Source organism: Pan troglodytes, chromosome 8 (genome assembly GCF_028858775.2).
Source record: "Pan troglodytes isolate AG18354 chromosome 8, NHGRI_mPanTro3-v2.0_pri, whole genome shotgun sequence".
NCBI classification, from domain to species: domain Eukaryota; kingdom Metazoa; phylum Chordata; class Mammalia; order Primates; family Hominidae; genus Pan; species Pan troglodytes.
This window is the reverse complement of record NC_072406.2, coordinates 74,897,346-74,921,815: the sequence shown is the minus strand read 5'-3', so window position 1 is coordinate 74,921,815 and position 24,470 is coordinate 74,897,346. Positions and strand designations below refer to the sequence as shown.

At 43.3% G+C, this 24,470-nt stretch overlaps 1 protein-coding gene across 1 annotated transcript in view; it reads right to left on the bottom strand.

Annotated features, from left to right (window-relative positions):
• The window catches only part of LOC745796 (talanin), a 30,420-nt gene extending 6,194 nt beyond the window's left edge, over nucleotides 1–24,226 (bottom strand). Inside the window, exons 1-6 of the mRNA XM_054660077.1 lie at nucleotides 24,186–24,226; nucleotides 21,841–21,921; nucleotides 9,282–9,369; nucleotides 8,581–8,845; nucleotides 7,711–7,801; nucleotides 3,836–3,843 (exon numbers count right to left, since the gene is read on the bottom strand). Of these exons, the coding sequence (XP_054516052.1) occupies nucleotides 3,836–3,843; nucleotides 7,711–7,801; nucleotides 8,581–8,845; nucleotides 9,282–9,369; nucleotides 21,841–21,921; nucleotides 24,186–24,226 (574 nt within the window). The remainder of the gene's footprint in view (nucleotides 1–3,835; nucleotides 3,844–7,710; nucleotides 7,802–8,580; nucleotides 8,846–9,281; nucleotides 9,370–21,840; nucleotides 21,922–24,185) is intronic.
• Between the last annotated feature and the right edge of the window lie 244 nt (nucleotides 24,227–24,470).

Sequence of the window (24,470 nt, the reverse complement as noted above, 5' to 3'; positions counted from 1 at the left end):
ACTACATCATGGGCTTTCCAGCCTCCACTGCCCCAGAAATGCTGCCCTCCTCCTTCCTGGTGTGAATCTTGCCTATTCTTCCAAGCTGAACCCCAATGCCACTTGCTCTCTGAAATCTTCCTTGACCACTATAAGTGACAGTGAGGCATCTTTTCTTTCAACCCCTCTTCCTTTTCTTTCAAGTTCCAGGACATATTTGCTGAACTGATCTTCGGCTCCTAAGAATGTTGTTTGCGTTAGCCATTTGAGGCTTTTAGCCCCCTGACTTATATTGCTGTGCTGTTAGAACATGGTTTGAACACATGTGTCTTGCATAGTATTAGGCCCTTACTATTTACTGAATGAATATATGAATATGGGAAACACATCAGCTTATCCAAACTGCGGATCGTTAAGAGATTGGACACATATATGTATTTTGCAAGCTCATAGGTCCCTGGCACTAAAGTCATGCATCTACTCAGGTAGGCTTTGGGTCTAAAAAGGAACAGGGATGATGATCACCAACATTAAAATATCTACAACTTATTGAATACCTGCTGTGTGCCAGTGCTTCACATGCAAAATCTCTTTTCACCTTTATAACCAACTTATATTAGTATTATTACTAACTATACTTTATGAACCAGGAAATGGAAGTTCAGAGTGACTAAGCAAATAAATCTAGTGGGGGGCAAGGCTGAATTTGAACCTGAGTCTGAGAATGCTCAAGTCTGTTTTGTCAACCAATCAGCAGGCAGCCTTTGGAAGTATCCTGCAGGAGCCCCCGGGAGTGTTGAGTATTAAGTGTGTAATGCATATGTGGCGCTTTTCTACCTTATCTTCCTTCCAGTGAGGGCAGGAATCCTATCCTGCTGCTGTCTGTATCTTCACAGTGATGCCTACGACTTGGCTTTGCATATAATCAGCACTCACTAATAATTTATTAGTTGATTTTTGGCTCTCCTCCACTTCATACTTGAATTTCAAGTGTTTTGTTTGTTTTTGAGACAGGGTCTTGCTCTGTCACCCAGGCTGGAGTGCAGTGGTGCAATCATGGCTCATTAGAGCCTCGAACTCCCAGGCTCAAGTGATTTTCTCACTTGAGCCTTCTGAGTAGCTGGGACTACAAGCATGTGCCACCATGGCCGGCTCAAGTGTTTTTGTTTGTTTGTTTGTTTGTTTGTTTTTGTCAAAGGATCTGGCCAGGATCGCACTATAGGTTTGAATAGAAATTCTCTTTCCACTCCACCAATACCATAAAATATTTAGTTAACATAATTATTTTTCTCTAGAGGTCTCCCCTTGAAGGGGCTTGGTACTGTGTCAACTTAGCGAAGTTGGAAATATTTCCCAGAACTGTCTTCCCTGTGTGGTTGTAGACTAGGACTGACCACAAAAGAAATTTGCATGAGACTGGGAAGGCAGAAGGGAAGGAAGCGGTAGCCACTCTTTGTGGATTGGTGTAGGTGTCAGGCAGGCCCCATAGCTCATGCTGACCTAATGGTTCATCCTCTTGCCATGGAGCAGTGCCTGGGCCTGCAGCTCCTTCAGCTCCTACAGCTCCTACCCAATCTCCTCCTTCAGATTCTTGAGTTGCAAACTTACTGTGTGTGCAGTCTCATGGAGAAGGTATTGGCTTCTGCAGGTTCCCCACATTGTCAAAATTGGGGGCAATAAGAGGCATACGTGGGGTCCACTCTGCCCTCATTGTTCTGAGGCAGGAGAATAGGGTCTGAAGGCAGGGAATGGAAGGCCAATTCATGCCGACTTCCTAGAACCAAATCAAAAGGAAAACCCCAGCTTTCCATGCCCAAGTAACAAAAGGACCAGAGGCTACTCCCTTTGCACTGCCCCCCACTGCCCTTCTGCGTGGCAGATGAAAAATTGAAAATAGCTCTGATCAGTCCCCTCCTGCAACCAGTCAGACTGGTCATGGGCAAGTCTTCATTTGTATAGGGCGTAACTTTGTAACTTCACTTCAGCCTCTGATTGGTCACTTTCTACAACAAATCAGACTGGTTGCAGGCCACTACTTCATTTACATAGGGTGTACACCTGGTAATCAATGAGAAAACTCTAGAGGGTATTTGAAGGCCAGAAAAATCTGTAACCAGGCTCTTGAGCTGCTTGCTCAGGCTGGCTCCCGCCTTGTGAGTGTGCTTTCATTTTCAATAAATTGCTTTTGTTGCTTCGTTCTTTCCTTGCTTTGTTTGTGCATTTTGTCCATTTTCTTCATTCAAGATGCCAAGAACCTGGACACCCTCCACTGGTGACAGTTCTAGTTTTTCTCACGCTTCCAGTTAATGTTGCTCTCCTTACATTAGATCTAGCCTTCTTTCCTGATTACTAGAGCTGCCCAGCTACAGCAGCTTTAGGCCCCCACCAGGTGCAGAAGCAGTTTGCCATCACCCCCTTCACCAGCTCCCACAATCGTGCTCATCTTAATAACAAATCCCTAGTTCTATATCACTCAGAGTGGCCCTGCTTCTCTGATTGAACCCTTGTGGATTCATCCCTCTTCCCTGAGTCCCCAGGATATGGTGTCTCTGGTCACGTGGCCACCTCAAAGAAATGTGTTTATGGTAATTGGGCAAAGTCACTGTTAAAGCAGGCGGAAAACCTAGAATTGGCGAGCTTCTCACTCTTACCCTTTCCCTCCCCACAAGGCTATGCTGTTTTCCAAGGCAGGAGCTAGATCCATTTGTCTTATGGTGAAACCCAACTTAAGACACTTCAGTATTATTCAAGTCTCCACCTGCCCCAGCAAACCTGGGCTGAACTCAGCTCTGATGTCACCACTTTTTGAGGTTGTGTAGCCACCTTTGACCTTTAGTGGTTGCTCTCAGATATCACTGGCATCCAGGGCACCTGTGCATGGAGGTGGACTTGTAGTTAATCACAGGTGGACTAGAGTACGAGGTTGCCTAAGGGGCTGTGTCCCAGAGCCTCTGAAGACTGCTCTTCAAAGGTATCTGCCTTTGACCAGGTGTTTGAAAATCTAAAATGTCACCATTAATAAGCCATCCCTGTGGATTACTCTTCTTGGTGTCTTGTTATTAAAAAGCCATACACCTTTGATAAAAGAATCATTTGCAGAGTGTAGTAGAAAGAATGTGGTGTCTGGAATCAGATAGCTCTGAAATCAATCTACTTCTGCCATTTAAAATAGCTATGAGGCTGCAATAAAATAATTATTTAACCTCTTCACGCTGCAATTTCCTCACCTATTAAAGTGAGGATAATAATATCCAATTTGATATCCGAGACAACAAATGTGAAAATATCTAACCCAATGCTTGGCACATAGGTGACCCTGAATGAATGTTAGCATTTACTCCTGATTTCCTTTCCTTGAACTAAATAATGCCCTGGAATTGCTAGCAAGGCCCTGTATGGGCATCATTGCTGTTGCTTTCTCATCACAGTTGGGATCTAGTGGCTGAGAGGGTGAGGGTCTGCTGTGTGTGTGTATATGTGTTTCAGTAGGATGTGGGGGGGAGAGAGAGAGCACAGGTTAGAGTTAATAACTAGTTTTAGAAGAGTGATTAGGTTATCAGAAGAGGAGGTAAGTTTGTTTCGAAAAGCTAGCTTATTTCCATCCACCTTTCTCCATTTCCATTGCCACCATCTTAGTTCAAGTTGCCTTCTCCTTCCTGGATTACTTCAATAGTCTTATCTGGTTCTTCTAACCGTTCTGATCTCTTTTTACTTTATTCTCTTCTTGGAAGCCAGTGATCTCTTTTAAATGTAAATCAGATCTTACTTAACCCTCTGACCCTTTCCATTATACTTGGCATTCATCTAAACTCTAATCATGGCCCAGAAAATGCTCTATAGCTTGGCCCCTGTCTACCTTCCTCCCTTAGCCTTCTCTCCCTCCTCCCCTCCCACTCAGTAACTTTTATTTACACTAGAATTCTCCCAGCTCCTTGGGGCAGTCAGCTCAAGACCTTTACTCATGCTCCCCCCCCCCACACACACACACACATGCACACACACACACGCTTCCACTTCCATGTTTTCCCATTACACTTAATTCTGCTGGCTGACTCCTACCCAACCTTCACATCTTTACTCAAATGTGATTTCTTCAGAGACTTTCCTGACTTCCCAAACAAAAGTAGGCTTCCCTTTTGTTCTTTCTTGTAAAAGATCTCGTGTATGTCTTGTATATTTTTCTTCTTATAGTCTCTATCACATTTCAAAGTGATAGAATTGTGTGTGTTGTTTCTTTCTGAAGTGTTGCTTCCCCTATAGAGTGAGTCCACGACAGTCCCATTTTCCCATTGTGTTGCCACCAGCCAGCCCACTGCCCGGCAAAAGTCTCAGTAGTACCGGTTTATGATGAACAAACACGGTGTCACCCTGGGACAAGTCTATCTGTATGGGATTCAGATTTTCTCCTTAAAAAGGAGCCACAGTTCTTTAGTTTGAGTCTTACAAAAGCCACCCAGAAAACCATACATCCTGTTTACCTCTATATTAATTTTTTGTTTCCTACTTTTTCATTTTTAAATTGAGACATAATTTGCACAGAGTAAACCGTACAAATATTAAGTGTGCAGATGGTGAGTTTTTGATACATACACACCCATGGAATCATTATTCCAATCAAGATATAGAACAGTCCAGCATCCAGTAGGCTATTTCGTGTCTTTCTAATTCCATAACCCCTACCTGCACACTAGATAAGGTAACCACTACTCTGATCTCCTTCTCTGTGGATTAGTTTTGTCTGCTTCAAAATCTTATGTCAGTGGAATCACACAGTGCATGTATTTTGGTGGCTGGCTTCTTTGGCTCAACATGTTTTGAGATTAATTCAAGTTGCTGTGTGTAGCAATTGGTTTTTTAAAAAAATTATTGAGTTGATGAGTAGTCTTTCATTGAATGTTTAATTTCCCCATTTGACTATTGCTGGACATTCAGTTGATTCAAGTTTGGGCAATTATGGACATACTTGCGTATGTCTTTTGGTGGACATGTCTTTGGGTTTAGAAATAGGAGTGGAATTGGTGGGTCTATACATCTTTAAGCCAGGCTCTTTTGTCTTCTGCCTCAGCCTTCACAAAATCCTGGCATAGCTCAGCCATAATTTTCCAATGTGATAAGGCAGAGGTGGTTATCTACATTGTGGCAGGCTTTTTACCTGCAGGAATCCCTCATATGGCTTCTCTTTAAGTTCATCCCATGGGTTTCTGTGAAGGTCATTTAACTGTTTGATGCTGAGTCTGTGGTCATGATAATGTCCCGGAAAATGTCACAGGATCTTTAGGGTGTCACTCTGCCAGCTGGAAACCTCTGTGGCCAGTGGAACCTTTGCCCAAGTTTTCCTCGGGACCGCTGGGCTCATTCCACCCACTTGGCCCGGCAGGCTGCACTCAGCTCTAGCTACTGGCCAGACTCCATGCCTGTCAAGGGTGAGCCATGTGCAGAGTGGCGAGGGATGTGTGAGTGTGAAGGGGTTCCGGCCACTGCACACAGCCAGGCATGCTGGCTGCAGTGGGGAGGCCAGCTCCAGGTGCTGGCTCTGTGCGTGGCTGATGGTGGACCAGGTGTACTACAAGCGGCTTCCATTGTGGGCACTGAGAAACGCAGTGGTGCCCAGAAGCTTGGAGACACCAGGAACCACAGAGCCCTAAAGAAGGTGTCACAACGCTGGCCTGGGGAGCCCCCAGGTCTGAACTCCTTGAAGGGCCACAGCTCTTCTCTCATTATGGAGAGCGGGGGTTGTGTTTTACCCCTGTTTGTATTATAGCTCCTTCAGTCCCACCATTTGGCAGGTCCCAAGTTTTTGTCTTGCGTTCAGGAAGAATGGAGTGCCTGGACAACTGGAGGGCGAGCAAGGTGGAGAGGAGCTTCACTGAGTGACAGAACAGCTCTCAGGAGACACAAAGTGGGTAACTCCTTTCCACAGACAGGTCGTCCTGGCAAGTGTCCAGCTCTCAGGAGGCACAAAGTGGGTAACTCCTTTCCACAGACAGGTCGTCCTGGCAAGTGTCCAGCTCTCAGTGGAGAGGAGACCCATTGTGGGTAGCTCGTACCTGCAGGCAGGTAATCCTGAAGAGTCAAGGAGACCGGAAGTGGGTAGCTCCTTCCCACAGCTGTTAGTCCTGACTTCTGTCTGAGTCTGGCTGAGTCCAGCGTTTTAATGGGCTCAGAAGCAGGGAAGTGTGTGCTGATTGGTTCATGCTCAGCCATGGGCAAGCCTGGAAAAAGCACCATAAGTTCTCACTCTGGGCTTTGGACTCCACCCGGAACTGGCAGCCTGGTCCCCAGGATTCAGGCTGTCCTTGGCTTGAAGGTGGAGTTTCACTAGAGACCTGCCCCTTTCTGGCCAGGAACCTGCCTGCCTCTCACCATCAACATGCCATCCATGGTGCCTTGGCTGTTTGTGCCAAGGGGTGCAGGCCTGCGCTGAGCCATCTTCAGCGCCCCCAGCCTCCCTCTGGCACTGTTGGTGCCCAAAGTCCGGAGGAGGCCGAGGTAGGGGGTGGGCTGCGGGTCTGGCATATCAGTGCTGCCCTGAGCACCCGCACCCTTGGCCAGGTTGCGACAGTGCACGGGCTTGGACACAACTTTGCTCCAAAATCAGAGCCGGCGCCGGGAGTGGGGAGAGGCCAGGGAGCAGGAGCAGACATTTCCTAGCCTGCAGGGGCAAGGGGGGCTTCCTGGCCCCAAGAGCAGAGGGATGCCTGGGTCCAGAGCTGCAGCTGGTCACTGCAGGGGCACCTGAGAGCGCAGGGCTCCCTCCCCACCAACTTGGTGGGGACCTGGACTCCCACGTGTTCCCGGCCCCGGGTGGCTCCGCAGAGCACGCAGCCCTGGTTGTGCCTCCCCTGCTGCAGCTGGCATCCCCCAAGCGGCTGCTCCAGATGGGCTGCTGCCACCATCAATAGGCCAGAACAATTTAAAATCATAATCTGAAGGGCTCCTGCCATTGGAGCTTCATCAGACACCATGATAAATTGTGTCTAAAGTAGTAATCTGAGCCAGTAGGAAAACATTATTCTATTCATTTAAATCACTGAGTTACAGACACATTTCATGGGAATGTTTTTCTAATTACAATGATCTTAAGATAATTTCTTTGGCTGTTTCTATGGAATGCTGTAGCTATTCCTGATGTATTATTTATTCATTGGTTTATTGCCAGAAGTAATATTGACTGTTTGCTCTATCCCTGTCGTGGGAGGCTTTCTGACATAACTGTGTAGTAATTTTTTTCCCTGTCTACAGGAACACATAGGGTTAATAAGTTGTGGCCATTAGACAACATTCACCAAATTCTGGGTGCCCTTTTCCCAAAAGATAAGTTACAGTGAAGGAAGAAGGGTATAATCTGCAAATTCACATGCTAAAAATCTCCTTCTCTAGAAAGGATATTTGCTTGTTGTTTTCATGTTTCTCCTTCCAAAGAATTTACAAACATTTTCCTTAATTCCCTGCATGAGACCAGAAAATTTCAGCTTTTGCCCCAGGCAAGGGAATAAATACAGTTAGAACATGTTTCCCATTTGAGGCAGTGGGCCACTTCTCCCCTAGACCACAGAGGGCCCACCTCTCTGTCTGCTCTTAAGAATTCAAGAGGCTTACCAGCCTGGGAGGCTGGGACCACCCAGATGGAGATGAAGTGAACTTTCAGCAGAAAGAGGGAAGCACCTGGAAAATACCTAGATTCTGCTTTGAGTGGAAATGCAGAGACAACCACATGTTTTGGACACCCACCTCTCAATGTCCTGGAGTCCTAAGACATCCTTCTCATTGTGATGAAAAGTCCCCCCACAAAAGGGAAATAGCACCCAAATTTGGCTAAATCCTGAAACAGAATTAAATGACCACATTGAATTCTCATGATAAGTCTTTGAGGAAGATGTCATCATCATCCCCAATTAAAATTTTTATATTTTTACTTTATTTTATTTTATTTTATTTTATTTTATTTTTGAGATGGAATCCTGCTCTGTCACCCAGGCTGGAGTGCAGTGGTGCAATCTCAGCTCACTGCAACCTCGGCCTACTGTGTTCAAGTGATTCTCCTACCTCAGCCTCTCAAGTAGCTGAGACTACAGGCATGCGCCACCACACCCGGCTAATTTTTGTATTTTTAGTAGAGAAGGGGTTTCACCATGTTGGCCAGGCTGATCCTGAACTCCTGACCTCAAGTGATCTGCCCACTTTGGCCTCCCAAAGTGCTGGGATTACAGGCATGAGCCAATGTACCTGGCCCCAATTCAAAATTTTAAACTGAGGCTCAGAGAGGCTGAGTATCCTGACTGAGGTCACACAGCTTCTAAGTGATAGAATGGGGATTTGAACCCAGGGAGCCCAACTCCAGCCTGAGGGACTGAGAAAGAGTGAGCTCCAATTCAGGGTGTCATCTTCCCATCCTCCACTCCACCTTTTTAAGCCTCATCTGAAAATACCATGCAAGATCACCTTTACCACACAGAGGAGAGGAAGAAACAAATAAATATGGGGGAGGAGGAAATGGAAAATAGAACTCCCACTGGGGTCTAGCTATTAATATGTCTGCCCTGTTCCGACACTTGAATAGGTCTGGTTCTGAGTCTGCTACTGAAAGGAACCAAAAATGACCTTGAATTGAAACTCCTGCATAGGGAGGTGCTGTGATGAGCTCGGAGAGACCACAGCACGACTCTGCAAGTGCGTTCAGCACAACGTCACGGTTGCTTCCAGTTGGCCAGGGGGATGCTGATGAGGTGGTTTCCAGATCTGATGAATTACCTGACTGCCAACGCCAAACTTGGGTTTTCCTCTCTGCAGGATGGAGAGGTTGGAAGGCGAGATGGTCTTTCCAAGGGGGAGCCTGTTTCATCAGTGGCTTCTTTAGATGTGTTGACTTTGTGGAAGAACCCCAGTTAACAGGAACATAGGGAGGGGTTTTCTTCAGTAAGTACCAATGTCAGCCAATCCCTTACCTCTTTAATCTCATCTCCCATTGTTTTCTCTGCTTTCTCTGTCTCAGCACACTGGCTTTTTACTGTCCCTGGAATATGCAAGGCACACTCCTGCCTCAGGGCCTTTGCATGTGCTCTTTCTGCTGCCTGAAACCTTTCCCCCAGATACTCCCATGGCTTGCTTCCACTCCTCTCATGCCTTTCCTCAAATGTCCTCTTCTGAGTGAGACCTTCCCTAGTTACCTGTTCTAGCAACAATTGCATTGTCAACTCCACCTCCCTCAACACGCACACATACACATTCCCACTCCCCTTCCAGCTTAGTTTTCTTGTTAGCACACTCCACCTTACAATCTCCTATGCATAATACTGACTTACCTTGTTTTTGACTGTCTCCCTTAGCTGAAGGTAAGCTCTGTGCAGGCAAGGATTTTTATCTGTTTGGTTCCTCTCTGTATTCCAGCACCTAGAATAATAAGTAGCTAGTGCTCAATAACAACATGTTGATCCATGCGCAGTGGCTCACGCCTGTAATCTCGGCACTTTGGGAGGCCGAGGTGGGCGGATCACCTGAGGTCAGGCATTTGAGACCAGCCTGGCAAACATGGTGAAACCACGTCTCTACTAAAAATACAAAAATTAGCCGGGCACATGCCTGTAATCCCAGCTACTCGGGAGGCTGAGGCAGGAGAATTCCTTGAACCTGGGAGGTGGAGGTTGCAGTGAGCCAAGATCATGCCACTGCACTCCAGTCTGGGTGACAAGAGTGAGACTCTGTCTTGAAAAAAAAAAAATTGTTGAACGCGCAAATGAATGAATTTATTAATCCTAGCCCTGAGATTTAGTAACCAGGCAGGCTGTAAAGAGTTAGTTAACTAGTTCTAGATCCCTGAGGAATCGCCACACTGACTTCCACAATGGTTGAACTAGTTTACAGTCCCACCATTTGACCCAGCCATCCCATTACTGGGTATATACCCAAATGACTATAAATCATGCTGCTATAAAGACACATGCACACGTATGTTTATTGCGGCATTATTCACAATAGCAAAGACTTGGAACCAACCCAAATGTCCAACAATGATAGACTGGATTAAGAAAATGTGGCACATATACACCATGGAATACTATGCAGCCATAAAAAATGATGAGTTCATATCCTTTGTAGGGACATGGATGAAATTGGAAATCGTCATTCTCAGTAAACTATCGCAAGAACAAAAAACCAAACACCGCATATTCTCACTCATAGGTGGGAATTGAACAATGAGATCACATGGACACAGGAAGGGGAATATCATACTCTGGGGACTGTGGTGGGGAGGGGGGAGGTGGGAGGGATAGCATTGGGAGATATACCTAATGCTAGATGACGAGTTAGTGGGTGCAGCGCACCAGCATGGCACATGTATACATATGTAACTAACCTGCACAATGTGCACATGTACCCTAAAACTTAAAGTATAATTAAAAAAAAAAAAAAAGAAAAAAAAAAAGAGTTAGTTAACTTCCTTTCTAAGCTTCATTTCTGCAACCGTAAATTTAGAATGAGAATTCCTGTTCTCCTTATGAGCTGTGCTTTTTCAACAGGATTACAAAAGGGCACACCCAGCACAGTACTCATACGGACTCAGTAAGAATTGGCTTAATGACTGTGCGTTCAATGAAAGAATTACCAATAACAGTGGCAAGCGTTTGTAGAGTATTTCTATGAGCCAGGCACTGTTCTAAGCATGTATGTTTATTAACCCATTTAATCTTTACAACATCCTGAAATGTATGTGCTATTATCATCATCATCCTAGCTTTAAAAATGAAGAAACTGCAGGGGTAACTTTCTCAAGGCCACATGACTAATAAATCACAGAGCCTGGATTTGAACTCAAGCCCATCTATCTCCAACATCCATATCTTACCCACTTCAACATACTGCTTCCCTATAGCAAGAAGATGTAATTTACATAACAGAGGCACAGGAAATTCCATTTAAGTCATGAAACCTCCTATTTACAAATTTGAGTTTTTAAACTTGTAAGATGTCTTCTGGGATCAAATGTGATGATAATTCAATTTCTAAATCAACTGGAACAGATGGAGGCCAAATTGTATTTAACTCCAAGCCATGCAATATCTTTGGCCATGAAATGCTACCATTGTGGAGATGTTTGTAAATTATGTTTTATTTAGACACACTCTGTATGAACATATATAAGACACAGTTTTAAATAGACAGCAGTGTCATTTAGTTTCCAAAGCTGAGTGGAAATAAAAACCAGGGCCATGTAGACACACCCTAAACCTAGCACCTGCTTTTGAGGCTGCTTCAAATAATATCATCCTGATTTTTCTTGTGAATTGGCTTCGATCACTTGTGATTCCTGTGCATCTAGCATGTCTCATAACCGGCAGTCATTCATAGCCTATTTTAAGTGTGAGCATTCAAATGCTAGGTTTCGTTCATGAGTGACAACTCAGGCCATCTTCTCTGTTCACGGTGCTGGCTCTACAAGTCACTGCACACTCAACAGGGAGGTGCATGCACACAAACTTTCCAAATCGTCTTTAAAGGTTTTCAGTTCCCTTTTTTCTTTTTTTGGTTTCTATTGCCTTCCCAGTAATGGCTAAGACATTGCCAGTTTGTCTTGCTTCTTGTGATTTCTCCAGATGGCCTTATGGCCCAGGAGATCAGTTGGGACCAGGTGTTAATATCCCACTGATTTTAATCTGGCTTTTATTTTTTGTTGCAAGAAACAGAAATCTATTCGAGCCAACTCAAGACAAAGGGATTTCACATATTGCATTACATTACATTATTTTTATATGGTAAATCCAAGAGCAGGAGCCATATCAGACCCTGGCCTTAAGGAATCCAGAACTCGAAGATGCTTCTAGATTCAAGGAAGCTCCCAGGTCTTCCACAGTAGGAGTTCATGGATGTTTGATTTCTATGTTTAAGCAACAAATGCCATGTCTTCTTCTGCTCCCAGTACTAACTGATGGTTATTTGTTTGTTTCAAGTTCAGGGCCCTAGGGGAGAATCTGATTGGTCCAGTCCATCTTTCAAAGTAGTCTGCACCTCCCTCTTCAGCATATGGGTTGTCTGCCATTGGCTCAGGTGCCCTGCCAGGGCCAATCATCTATGGATAGAGGAAGTGGGGCACTGGGTACTGAGTATGGCTTCCTGGGCCTGTCCCTTCAGCAGAAAGTGTGGGCAGGATGGGTACCCTCAGAAGAGGCTGTAGGTGGGTTGGCACAGTATTGACCTTTCCACAATACCATTGTGCAAGACACTGATGTCATATAGCCAAGACATGTAGTGGTGTATCAAGGTAAGATGATATTGTATTGACAAAGATACAAATGCAACTCAGAAAGACATCTACAAAGCCACATGCATGTATCTTTGCAATTGGCATGCTTAAAACATGAAACAAATACCATTATTCCTTTGTGATATGTTTTATCTAAAAATATTTATTCTTTTGCCCAAGTTCAGCTGTCAAACTCTATGGCTTTCTCAGGCAGGGCCTCCTAGTTTTGGTGAGCAAACTGCATTCAGCACAATTTCAGCCTGTGCCATTCACAGAGATTACAATGGGATGACTAAACTGTAGCCACATTAACCTTTGCAGTTGCCAGCCAGTTATTGAGGTTTTGTTGTGATCGAGCTAGTGAAAACCTATTGGATTTGTTATCACCATTGACTCAGTGTCTATAATGCTTTGGGCTACAGCTTTAAACATAGGCTGAATGAATACCCACATAACTTCAGAGGTCCCATATGTCAAATATATTATGCACATGTTGTTGGTGATCTCTCCTTTGAAGACTGGCCCACTTCCACCTGGGGTCCCTGTAGAACAATGGCTCTATGATGGGACATTTTGACTGAGGTAGGAATGTTAAGGAGCATGAGTTGTGATCCAGGACTGGATGCCTTGCTGCAATGTGTGTGGAGGTTGTGGTGGGGGCGGGGGAGAGGAGCTGCTGATATAAAGGCAGAAAGCATGGCAAACTTGGCCTACATGACAGTTCTGGTGAATGAAAACCCCTAGACAAAGACCAAATACCTGGGTTCGAGGTAATTTTCTTAAGAAAATTCACTACTGATGGTGGCGTCGGTGATCTGCATTTGTATGAACTGCAGTCTCTATTTTTGAGTTCTGAGCAGAAACCATTCTCTCTTGTCACCTGAGGTGCACAGCTTTCTAGGTGTGTTTTTCTTGTGCCCCATATCACTTTCTGTCTATATTTTTAAAATATCTACCTGATTTTTCTTTGCCCTTGGATGAAAATTTCTTTTAAGACAAAATCATTGTCTGATTCATCCTGGTGTTCCTGCTATGGCTTGGAACATGCCAGGCATTCAATAAATATTTGTTGGATGAATGATAGTAAGAACCTAAATTGTCGTTTGAGTCACCAAATTGACCGTGATCCATGTTGTGCTCTCTGCTCAGTGGCAGTATTTGGCACAGGGGAATGTCTGAGATGGCATCATTGCCAATCAAAGCTATTTTCAGGGTCAAGTATAACTTTGCAAATATCTCTAATATAGTTACTGTGAAAACACCATCAATATATCTTGTAATATGTGAAAGGGTATACAGGCTCCATTGATTACCAGAACAAAGATGGAATTCCTAAGGACAGACCAGGAAAGTTCTTTGAGTGAAGACAAAGAGAAGGAGGAAGATGTAGAAGAGGAGGAAGAGGAGTAGGAGAGGAGGATAATAGCTGGCATTTATTGACAGTTTGTTATGTGCCAGGCCTTGTCATAAGCATTTTGTATGTATTAACTCATTTAATACTCACAGAAGCCCTATGGGGAAGATACCATCATCCCGTTTTGCAGATGAGTCCGGTGCAAAATAGGGCAGGTTGCCTTTCAGTCCACACAGTCTGCTTTGCAGGACTCCTTGGACTGCACTTCTCTTGGGGTCTTCCTCTCTCCCTCTCTTTCTGTTCCTTGGCCTTCTAAGGAGGCCTTGGGTAGTCAAGGTGATCATTGTAATTTCATCTTAGGGGGCCATTCTGGCTCTTTACTGGTCTCTTGAAGGTAAGACTAGGTCTTCAATATTTTTCAAAATAGAGTGTCTGTAAAATGGAGAAATCCATTTCTTGCTGATATTTAGTGCTCTGAGAGCATTAACACTGATGTAGTATTTTTTCAAAATAAAAAAAAATCCTCCATCACAGGTTTGAGAATGGGAAGAGATGAAGGGGGAGGAGGAGTCAGACAGCCGTGACCTGCCACAACTGTGTGAGTAACCACTACAACAGTCACTGTGTCTGCCTGGGCAGATCCATTCTTCCAGTCTTGCCAGATGAAGGCATTCACTGCCTTGAATCTGCTCTGACTTTCAAAGACACTACTCTAAAAGCTTCAATATTTCTTGGCTAAACAATAGCCACTTCCCAGGAAGGTCTCCTTATTTCCCATCTGCTTTGATTGTTGACATTTTGGTTTGGCAATAGGGAAAGCCTCCTCACCAGAAGCTGGAGCCCATGTCTAAGGCAGAGAAACTAAGTCAATGGCAGAAAGGTTAGATTTGTTCCTAACAGACTGAAAAAAAAATTTACCCTTCCAGGAACTTAGGTATCCTGTGTCCAAACTGCACACGCAGGAGCAAAGATTACATAATTCTTCAGATATTTTTAATATACTTGACCAAAGTGGAGAATTGAGATGGCATCCAGGGTTCTGGTTTGGCAACAACAAATACTTACCATTAGTCAGGGTTCTCCAGAGGGACAGAACCAATAGGATGCGTGTTTATATAAAAGGGAGTTTATTAGGAAGAACTGGCTCACATAATTACAAGGCAAAGCCCCATGATGGGCCGTCTGCAAGCTGGAGATGAGAAAAGCCGGTAGCGGCTCAGTCCGAGTCCAAGAGCCTGAACCAGGGTAGCTGACAGTGCAGCCTTCAGTCTGTGGCTGAAGGCCAGAGCCCCTCCTGGCAAACCACTAGTGCAAGTCCCAGAGTTCAAAGGCTAAATGGAGTCTGGTGTCCAAGGGTAGGAGGAGCAGAAGGGAGCATCCAGCACTGGAAAAAGAAGGAAGCTAGAAGGTTTGGCAAGCAAGGTGATCCCACCTTCTTCCACCTGCTTTGTTCTAGCCGCGCTGGCAGCCAATTGGATGGTGCCCGCCCACAATGAGGGTGGGTCTTCTTTTTCCAGTCCACCAACTCAAATGTTAGTCTCCTCTGGCAACACCCTCACAGACACACCCAGAAACAACACTTTACCAGTCATCTAGGCATCCTTCAGTCAATCAAGTTGACACCTAATATCAACCATCACAAGTTCACACCTTGTCAACTTGGCACCCATACACATCTCCTGAAATCATACTAATCTCCAAATAAAGACAATAATAATGTCATAATTACACCTAACGTAATACAACTATCCTTCATACAACCAGAAGTACACTGATTCTAAACCTAAATGCTATTACATAAAGCATCAGCATTCAATAAATACTTGTGGAATGAATGAATGAATAGAAAAAGTCTAGAAAGGTATCAAACATAAATGTTGAAAGTAATTATTCTCTCTTTAAATAGCTGCATGTTCTGATTTTTCAATCATAAATATGTATTTGTTTTATAATAGTTTTAAAAATATAACTTCAATTTTCCAGGAACTTACTGATTTGCAGCTGAAGTGAGGGCAAAGATCGAGCTGGGTTTTGCCAGCTTTAATATAGGCAAGCTCCGCTTTATTGTGTGTGCTACAGCAGCAGCCCCTGTGGTAAGTTCCTGGAAGACTGGGCCCTTTTCAGGATCTAGATCAAGTTAATACTTTCTGGCCAATGGGGAAGTAACTACTTTGTTCTCTGAGCAAAGGGCTTCTTAAAAATCACAAGATATTAGAGGTTGCCTTGCCCAATTTTCCTAGTTTCCAGATGAAGAAACTGAGTCCAGAGAGCTGGTTGGCCTTGAGAATGTCAGTCATGAAACTGGTATTAGAATGCAGGTCTTCCAACTTTAAACACATTTCTCCTTTCCACACTGGCACAGCCAGAGACCTAAAAAGAAACTAGTGACATCCTCAACTGGGTCACTGAGGGAAATTTAATAAAGGGACACTTTAAAAGGTGTGGGCAGAGTTTGGAAGACCAGCAAAGGGAGTGAAGTACGCCAGGTTGTGCAAAAATGGAAAGCTGTTACTGCCTGAGGCCCAGACAGGCAAGCACGGGGGCTGTTATAGAACCTGAAAGAGCAGGAGTGCAGAGAAGGTGGCAGACAGACAGGCACTGGGGCCTTCCATAGGGACACAGCCAATCTGCAGGACCCAGTAGTAAAGGTGAGAGCTGGGGAATAAACAGCCCAACCTCATTCTTTTCCCAACTGGAAGCCAAAGGCCAAGGGAGCTTGTTGATGCAGCTCAAAGAGATGGGTGTCCTATGGCACAAAGCATAGTAAGAAAGGGCAGAGAGGGAATCTGGAGGGGCCTATGCAATGTACCCGGCACACTTGCCTTCTGGAAGATCAGCTTAGTCCTGTCATTGCCCGTTGCTGTTTGCCCTTTGATTTGATTTGGCTTCAAGTCAGTAATAACATGGACAATTGAGGTTCCATTTTAAAAACTATTGTGATGCAAAGAATACATATTTATAATAAAAAAAACCAGAGCATGCAGCTATTTAAATAAATTTAATGACTTTCAACATTTATGATTGACACCCTTTGAGATGTTTTCTATTCGTTCATCCATTCATTGCTGCCGTAAATATTTATTGAATGCCAAGGGGTGCCAGGCTATTCCAGATGTATGCATGTAGGAGAAAATAAGATAAACAAACATCTTTTCTGTTCTTTCCCTCAAGGAGCTGACATTCTAGTGGGGGAGGAGTCACAGTAAACAAGATAAATAACCACAATGATAGAATGCGAGACAGCGATGAGATTGTAAGAAGAAAATGAAAGCAGGGCCAAGAAATAAGCGTGTCATGGGGAGTTATACTTTTAAATAAGGTGGTCAGGGAAGTGTGTGTGTGTGTGTGTGTGTGTGTGTGAGATGAGATAGCAAGAGAGGGCACCAGCATGCAATGGCTGCCCTTTGGGCTTTTCCTCGGCTAACTGCTGAGTGTTCAGGTAACAGGGAGTGTAGGTGGTGTGACTTCTCCCCTCCCTCGCAGTTTCAAAATGTCTCTTTTTAGATTTTTTTAAAGGGCAAAGCTTTCTCCACTCCATAGATTAACCACTTAAAAAGTGCCATGGGGAATCCTTAGCATAAGTTTATTAGCCAAATTCTTGGTGTATATCTGTCCCTTTATAGCTGGGTGACTCGGGGGAAGTCACTTGACCTCTCTGAGCCTCAGCTTCCTCATTTGTAAAATTGAGGGTTTGGGTGACAATTAAAGGAAATAAGATTAGATCTGTGGGGGGCCTAGTGGCCAGGACATAGCTCATATCCTATAGATAATAGTTTCTTTCCTTCTCTGGGTAGGTGTGTTCTGCTAATACTATGGACCTGAGATCCACAAAATGGGGAGTTGAATGAACAGCCTATTAATAGTAATAGCTGGTGTCAACTGGCCACCTATGTGCGAGGCAAACCCTTTACCTGTGTGATCTCATTAAATCCCCACATTTTAAGTTTAGGAAATGCAAGCACGGAGCCCCCTTGCACAGGTGGTAGGCTGCAGAACCCAGGCTCAAGTCCTAGTTTGATTAACATCAAAGCCTATGCATGCTTGATCAAAGCCCTGTGCTCCTTCTCTACCCTGCCTTGCCCACCCCCATCAGGAAGAGTCAAGGTTGGATGGAGCCAGAGTATAGGGAGGGATTTTTTCATAATTTGAAAACCTATGATACTACTGGGTAACATATCATTATTACCTTGGAAAAGCTTCTTTGCTAAATCCCACTAGGACAATGGTTCTGCAAGTAGAGTATGGAGCTGATTACCTGTGGATCACCTGAGTAGTTTATTTAAAAAATACAAATGCCAGGGCTTTACCTCCTGAAATTCTAGTTGAGTAAGTCTGGGGTAAGGCCTGAGTATCTGTGTTTTCTAACACATTCTCAGGTGTTTCTGATGTACAGCCAGGTTTGGACTTGTAGGCTCTGTAGGGTCTAAACTACTAATGCACCCTGGGGATCTTTTGTTCTTGTCTCCTTATTGCAACTGAGATTATAAATTATCACTCTTCCCAGTGGTGGTGAGTTTGCTGGGTAATCTAATCCAGGCTTCATCTGAATGTTTGATAAAATGATTGCAGCAGGACAAGGTCAAGTTGCCTTGAAGCATTCATATGAGAGGCTTCGTGCTGGTCAGCCCACAGACTCATGTTCTTTGGCCATTCAAAGAACAGTCTATCAGCTGTACTATGCTCCAGTCCACAGTTTCTATGAGGACGCTGTGATAAACCTTGTCAAATGCTTTGCCAAAATCAAGGTGCACAGTGTCTGTGCTTTTCTTTTCTCTAAACATTCTAGAAGCCCCATCAAAAACAAAGTGTGTATGAGTGGAATAATTCTTTGTCAGTGAACCCAATCTATACTAGATGCCAGGGATTAGCAACTTCTTTTCTTTTTTTCTATATAAGCAATTGTTTTGAGTTTCAAATCTTATTCAGTTTAAAAAATTTTTTTTATTATACTTTAAGTTCTGGGATACATGTGCAGAGCGTGCAGGTTTGTTACATAGGTATACACGTGCCATGGTGGTTTGCTGCACCCATCAACCTGTCATCTACATTAGGTATTTCTCCTAATGCTATCCCTCCCCTAGCCCCCAACCCCATGACAGGCTCTGGTGTGTGATGTTCCCCTCCCTGTGCCCATATGTTCTTTTCTAAGGGCTCAAAAGTCTTTTATTCTTTTCTTTTCTTTTCTTTTCTTTTTTCTTTCTTGAGAAACAAAAGAATCTACTGTCTTCTTGGTAGGTTTCTACAAATGTGAGCTGAAAAATGGATCACATCAGTCAATCGTAAAACCAATTTGGGCCTCATATGGCATCACTTGGGTCTTGACATTTCATTTCTGTCAAGAACAAGGGTTCAGATTGTCAGCATACTAGGCACCTTGGAGGGCGGGTTGTAGGGAAGAAGGCGCTGGTCTTAAAGTTGTACATTTACCAAGTTTCTTTAATAAACAAGAAAGGAAAAGACTACACAGTCACTCATATTCCATGTAGAGGTTTAGCCAGTCTACACTGGAAACCTTAGAACCACACCCATCCATCCCATCACTTCCCTGATGACTGCAAATGGGTCGTCCTCTGCAAATGGGTCTAAAATGATTGTCAGTTCCCCATGAATCTCTAAATGCTCCAGCCAGTACTTTGAGAGTAAATTTTATTCTCTTAAGGAGATGGCTTAATCAACACTACTCAATATATCTGATCTCTATGTGACCTTGTTATATTTGTTCTTATGTTTCTAGACCCTGAATGAAACCCCTCACTTGGCTCGTTTATCTTAAGATATCCTATTTGCATGAGGCTTTATGTATAAAAATCAGCATATTCAAAAATTATAGCATTAATATCACCTTGAAGGATTATTCTTTGCTTTAGTAGAGGATTCACTATGTAATCCTTTAAGTAATGAACATCACCAAGAAAACATATTTAAATCTATGCTCTTATTTTCATAACGGTGTGTCTTGTATATGCTACTGTAAACCTATAAAGAGTCAGTCTTGTCATCATCCATTAGTTACTTTCCTTTCTCATAAATTAACAAACCCATGTATTCTTTGGTCTTGTCATAAATGATGACTTTATGTTATTATTTTTCTGAGTTTTGTTTATTTTATTTATTTGTTTATTTACTTTTGAGATGGAGTTTCACTCTTGTCACCCAGGCTGGAGCGCAATGGCATGATCTCGGCTCACTGCAACCTCCGTGTCCTGGGTTCAAGCGATTTTCCAGCCTCAGTCTCCCAAGTAATGAGGATTACAGGTGTCCGCCACCATGCTGGCTAATTTTTATATTTTTAGTAGAGATGTGGTTTTGCCATGTTGGCCAGGCTTGTCTCAAACACCTGACCTCAGGTGATCTGCCCACCTTGGCCTCCCAAAGTGCTGAGACTACAGGCATGAGCCACCACCCCTGGCCAAGTTTTATTTTTTGATCATTGAAGAGCAATTAAAAATGTTGAAGAATAACAATGATAGTCACCATGTATTGAGTGTGTTTATGCCAGGCACTGCTCTGTAAATGCCATACATACACTCAATTATTAAAACTATATATTAAATTATGGCATTAAGATTATAATTATTATTCTCTGTTTATCTTTAACTACTTTGCTTTTCTTCCTCAAACATCACCCCAAATCTTAAAACTCAGAGATAGCCAGTTTCTTCCTCCCTTGGAACAAAAGAATTCTAATACATTAATAAAATACTTCCTCATTGCTCCTTTTGTTTTCTAAGTTAACTTGAACCAGGGCTGTATAAGTTAATCTTATCTGCTAGGGTTGGAAACTTTTACTAAGGCGTGATTTGTGTTACTAAGCTCATAGTGGGCTTTAAAGATGACAAAGGGTTACTAAATTTATTCATTTGTTCATTTTCATAACAAGAATCGATTGAGTACTTACTGTATGCCAGGCACCATGTTAGGCATTAGAGAAAGAGATAAGTAACTCACACTCTTCAGACTCCCCTCCAACATCTACCAAAAGTTATCTAAGTGCAGGTTCCTCTCAAGCCACTGGGCAAGTGTCCAGATGCATTTTGGAGGCAGGTTCCCTCTGCCCAGTGCTAGCACCTCCCTTCCTGATCTTTTCTTATTATTTGCATACTATTCTTAAGAACTACTCCAGTTTTTATGGGAATAGCTCATGCTCTACTGCTTGGTCTGGCTCCAAGGCTTTTGGTGTCACAAAATCCATATCAGCATTGAACCCCCTCAACCCTACTCTCAGAAGACTCTTTCCACTGAGAGGATCCTTTGCGACTCATGCCCTTGAACTACCCAGTCATTTAGAGACAGAAGGGAATTTACCTGGAGACAGTGATGGTTATCTGACCCAGCGCAGACATTAATTAAAGGATGATGCTCTCACCCAGTCCAAGGGTCATGATGGAATGCTCTTTCTTCCAAACTGAGCAGAAGTTCCTGCCTTGTGATTTCTCTGAAAAACTTCTAAAATACTATGTCTTTCCAGCTTCCTTCTACTTCACCCTTTGACCCAGGGTTTGCAACTTGACTTGTAGGGGCCAATTCCTGTAAAATAATGTCCTGCTTAGGCTCTGCTCTAGATGTAAGTTAGATTTCCAGCAACCATGGAAATAACTGGGGGGTGGAGGAAACAAAACCTCAGAGCAGACAAAATAGCAGTCACCAAGGCCATGCACAAAAGCCATGCAGTTTTCTCTATTGAACAGACTTCTAGGCCCAGTGTGTCAGTTTCCTTTTGCTGCTGTAACAAATCACCATGAACTCAGTAGTTTAAAACAACACACATTTATTATCTCACTGTTTTGGAGAATAGAAGTTTAAAATGAGTCTCCAAGGCATCAGCAAGGCTACATTTCTTTCTGGAGGTGTTAGTGTGGAGAATCTAATGTTTTACCTTTTCCAGCTTCTAACAGCTATCCCCATTCCTGGGCTGCAGCCCCTCCCAGAGATGGATGGCTTCCATCTTCAAAGACAGCAATGGCTGCCCGAGTCTTTCTCATGTCAAATCGCTCTGACATTGACTCTCTTGTTTTTCTCTTTCACTTGTAAGGACCCTTGTGATTATATTGGGCCTGCCTAGAAATCTGGAATAATCTCCACATCTAGGGCAGTTGATTAACAACTTTAATTACACCTGTGACCTCAATTCCATCTGTGACCTTAATTTCCCCTTGAAATGTAACAAAACGCATTCAGAGAGTCTGGGGATTGGGACATGAACATGTTTGGTGGGGGGTGGGGGGGCTATTCTTCTGCCTTCCCCACCCAGGCTCAACTATACATATACCTTGTGCACAGTAGCACAAATTTGGCTAGTTGGTGTTTGAGCTGTTGAAAGTAGGAAGCCCTGTGAGTGGCAGACAATTGTCTGCAATGGGAAATGAGAGCTGGGAGCCTAACGTCAAAAACAGTGATCAAAACCAAAAACGAGCCACCCAGTTAACGAATCACAGAAGTCTGACATCACAGAGAAAGGGGAAAAGTATCCCTATCCACTTCAGTGGCTCCTGGGAGCATTCTATTTAATGCTACAAAACTTTAAACACTGTTCGAAATTGTGATCCTGAGTCATTAAGATAACGTTTTATTCAGTTTAAAAAGTAAGCACTACACCATATTTTTTAAAAAAGGATTTTAAAAATAAAACCATAAAACATCGAGGAAATTTAGTGAATATTCATCTGACTTCTGAAAGGGAAATAATTTTCTAAGCACAAAAGCAAAAGAAGAAATAAAGAAAAAAGCCATATTTGTGTATAAATAGAAGTTAAGATTTACATATTAAAAATCTTCTGCAATTTTTTTAAGCTTTGAAAAACAAGCATGTATTTACTTTTATACTCAAAAATATTTAATTTTATTTTTAACAATTAAAAATAGAGATGTGTATAATACACTTTAGAAAGATTTTTAGGTTAAATGGTTTAATTGTTTTGGTGTTCGAAGCCTCAGTGATGCAGACTGTTCATCCACATGAAGTCTTACCTCTCGAGATGGTGGATAAGACATTGCAGTATTTTGGAAATACTGGCTTACCTTAATGAAAAATAAATCTCTAAAATTATATAATGTGGTTAATGTTTGCTTTGTGACAGTATTTTCCAAATTGTGTTTCAGGAAAAAGAAGTACTTTAAGTTGCCCTGTGAAAAAAAGCATTCAGAGTTCAAATAAACTTAGGAAATACTGAATACTATGCAGTCATCTCTTGGTAGCCACGGAGGACTGGTTCCAGGACCCCTCTGTCCCCTGCAGATACCGAAACCTGAGAATGCTCAAGTCCCTTATATAAAATGGCATAGTATTTGCATTCAATCTATGCACATCCTCTCTCATATACTTTAAATCATCTCTAGATTGCTTATAATACCTAATACAATGCCTACACACCAATTTATTTGCAAGGATTCTATGCAGTACTTGGTTCACAGCAAATTCAAGTTTTGCTTTTGTGACTTTGTGAGGTTTTCTTTTCCAAGGTTAGTTGAATCCAAGAGGCAGAATTCACAAATATGACTGTATTCCTTTCTTGGAGAGTCACAATTCACATTAGCATTTTCAAGGCTCTGAAAAGCCCTACAGTAACATGCTTAGTTTTGTTTAGACCAGAGTTTCCCTAAGTGCTACTCTTCAGAAATGTATTGAGTAGCACCTACTAATGTCTTCTGCCAAATTGTTTTGTGTATGTTACACACCTTGGAAAACCATGAGTTTAAGCAAAGCTCAGCTGACTTACTCACTTCTAGCTATGAGGCTAGAAGATGTGAGTCCAGTTTTGATTATTTTTTCAGAAACTGTCAGGAAAATGCTAGCTGAGATGATGGCAAGGTTGTGATTGGGCAGGCTTGAGGCTCTGTGTGGTAGTTCTATGCTTAGGAAGACTTCAGGCTCTTTTTCAAGTTGTCAGATTCCCCTCTCCCACACTCCATCACCAGTCCCAAGTCAGTGAGTGGCTGCCAGCCAGGGTCCTCTGAGCTGCTGAAGGCTTCCCTTTCCACCCACACTGTGCAAAATGGGGATGGGACTTTCCAGGCACACAGTCTGAAGGCAGACAGCTTCTCCAACTTCCTGCTCCAGATTGGAGAATGATGTGCAATCCCTTACTATCAGCTCTTACATCTGGAAGGGTTTGAGTAGGGTCTATTACTAGAAAGTAAGCTTTATGTTAGAAGGTACTGAATACACAGGAACTTTTCCTGAGGATAATGCGAATGAAGTCTTTGTTTGTTTGTTTCAATGAGCTGCCTTTAAGTGTCTTCTGTCTCTGGTTTTTTGTCCTCTCCTTCCAAGGTCCTTTTGGCCTTTTTGACCTTTTTTTTTTTTCTTTTTTTGAGATGGAGTCTTGCTCTGTCACCAAGGCTGGAGTCAGTGGCCTGATCTCGGCTCTCACTGCAACCTCCACCTCCCGGGTTCAAACGATTCTCCTGCCTCAGCCTCCCAAGTAGCTGGGACTACAGATGCACGCCACCACGCCCAGCTAATTTTTGTATTTTTTAGTAGAGATGGGGTTTCACCATATTGGCCAGGCTGATCTCAAACTCCTGACCTCAAGATCCACCTGCCTCGGCCTCCCAAAGTGCTAGGATTACAGGCGTGAGCCACCGTGCCAGACCCGACCTTTAACTTTAACTTACGGTTCAGGATCCCAGGCAATGGGCTCTTTTTGGAGCCCCATTATGATTTTCAGGTCCACCCAAGTGGAACAATGTCTTTGGTCATATTGACATTCTCAGACAGCATTCATTGTCCCACTATGCTCCCAGAGCCTTTGACTCTTTTTTCTGGCTTCATCAGACTCTCTCCTAGGAAAAGGTGGAAATGGAGAGAGAGAGAGAGAGAGGGGAAGATGGTGGTGAGAAATCATCCACCATCCTACTTAGACTCACAGATGCCCATGACAGTAGGGGAGGCTGGGAGCT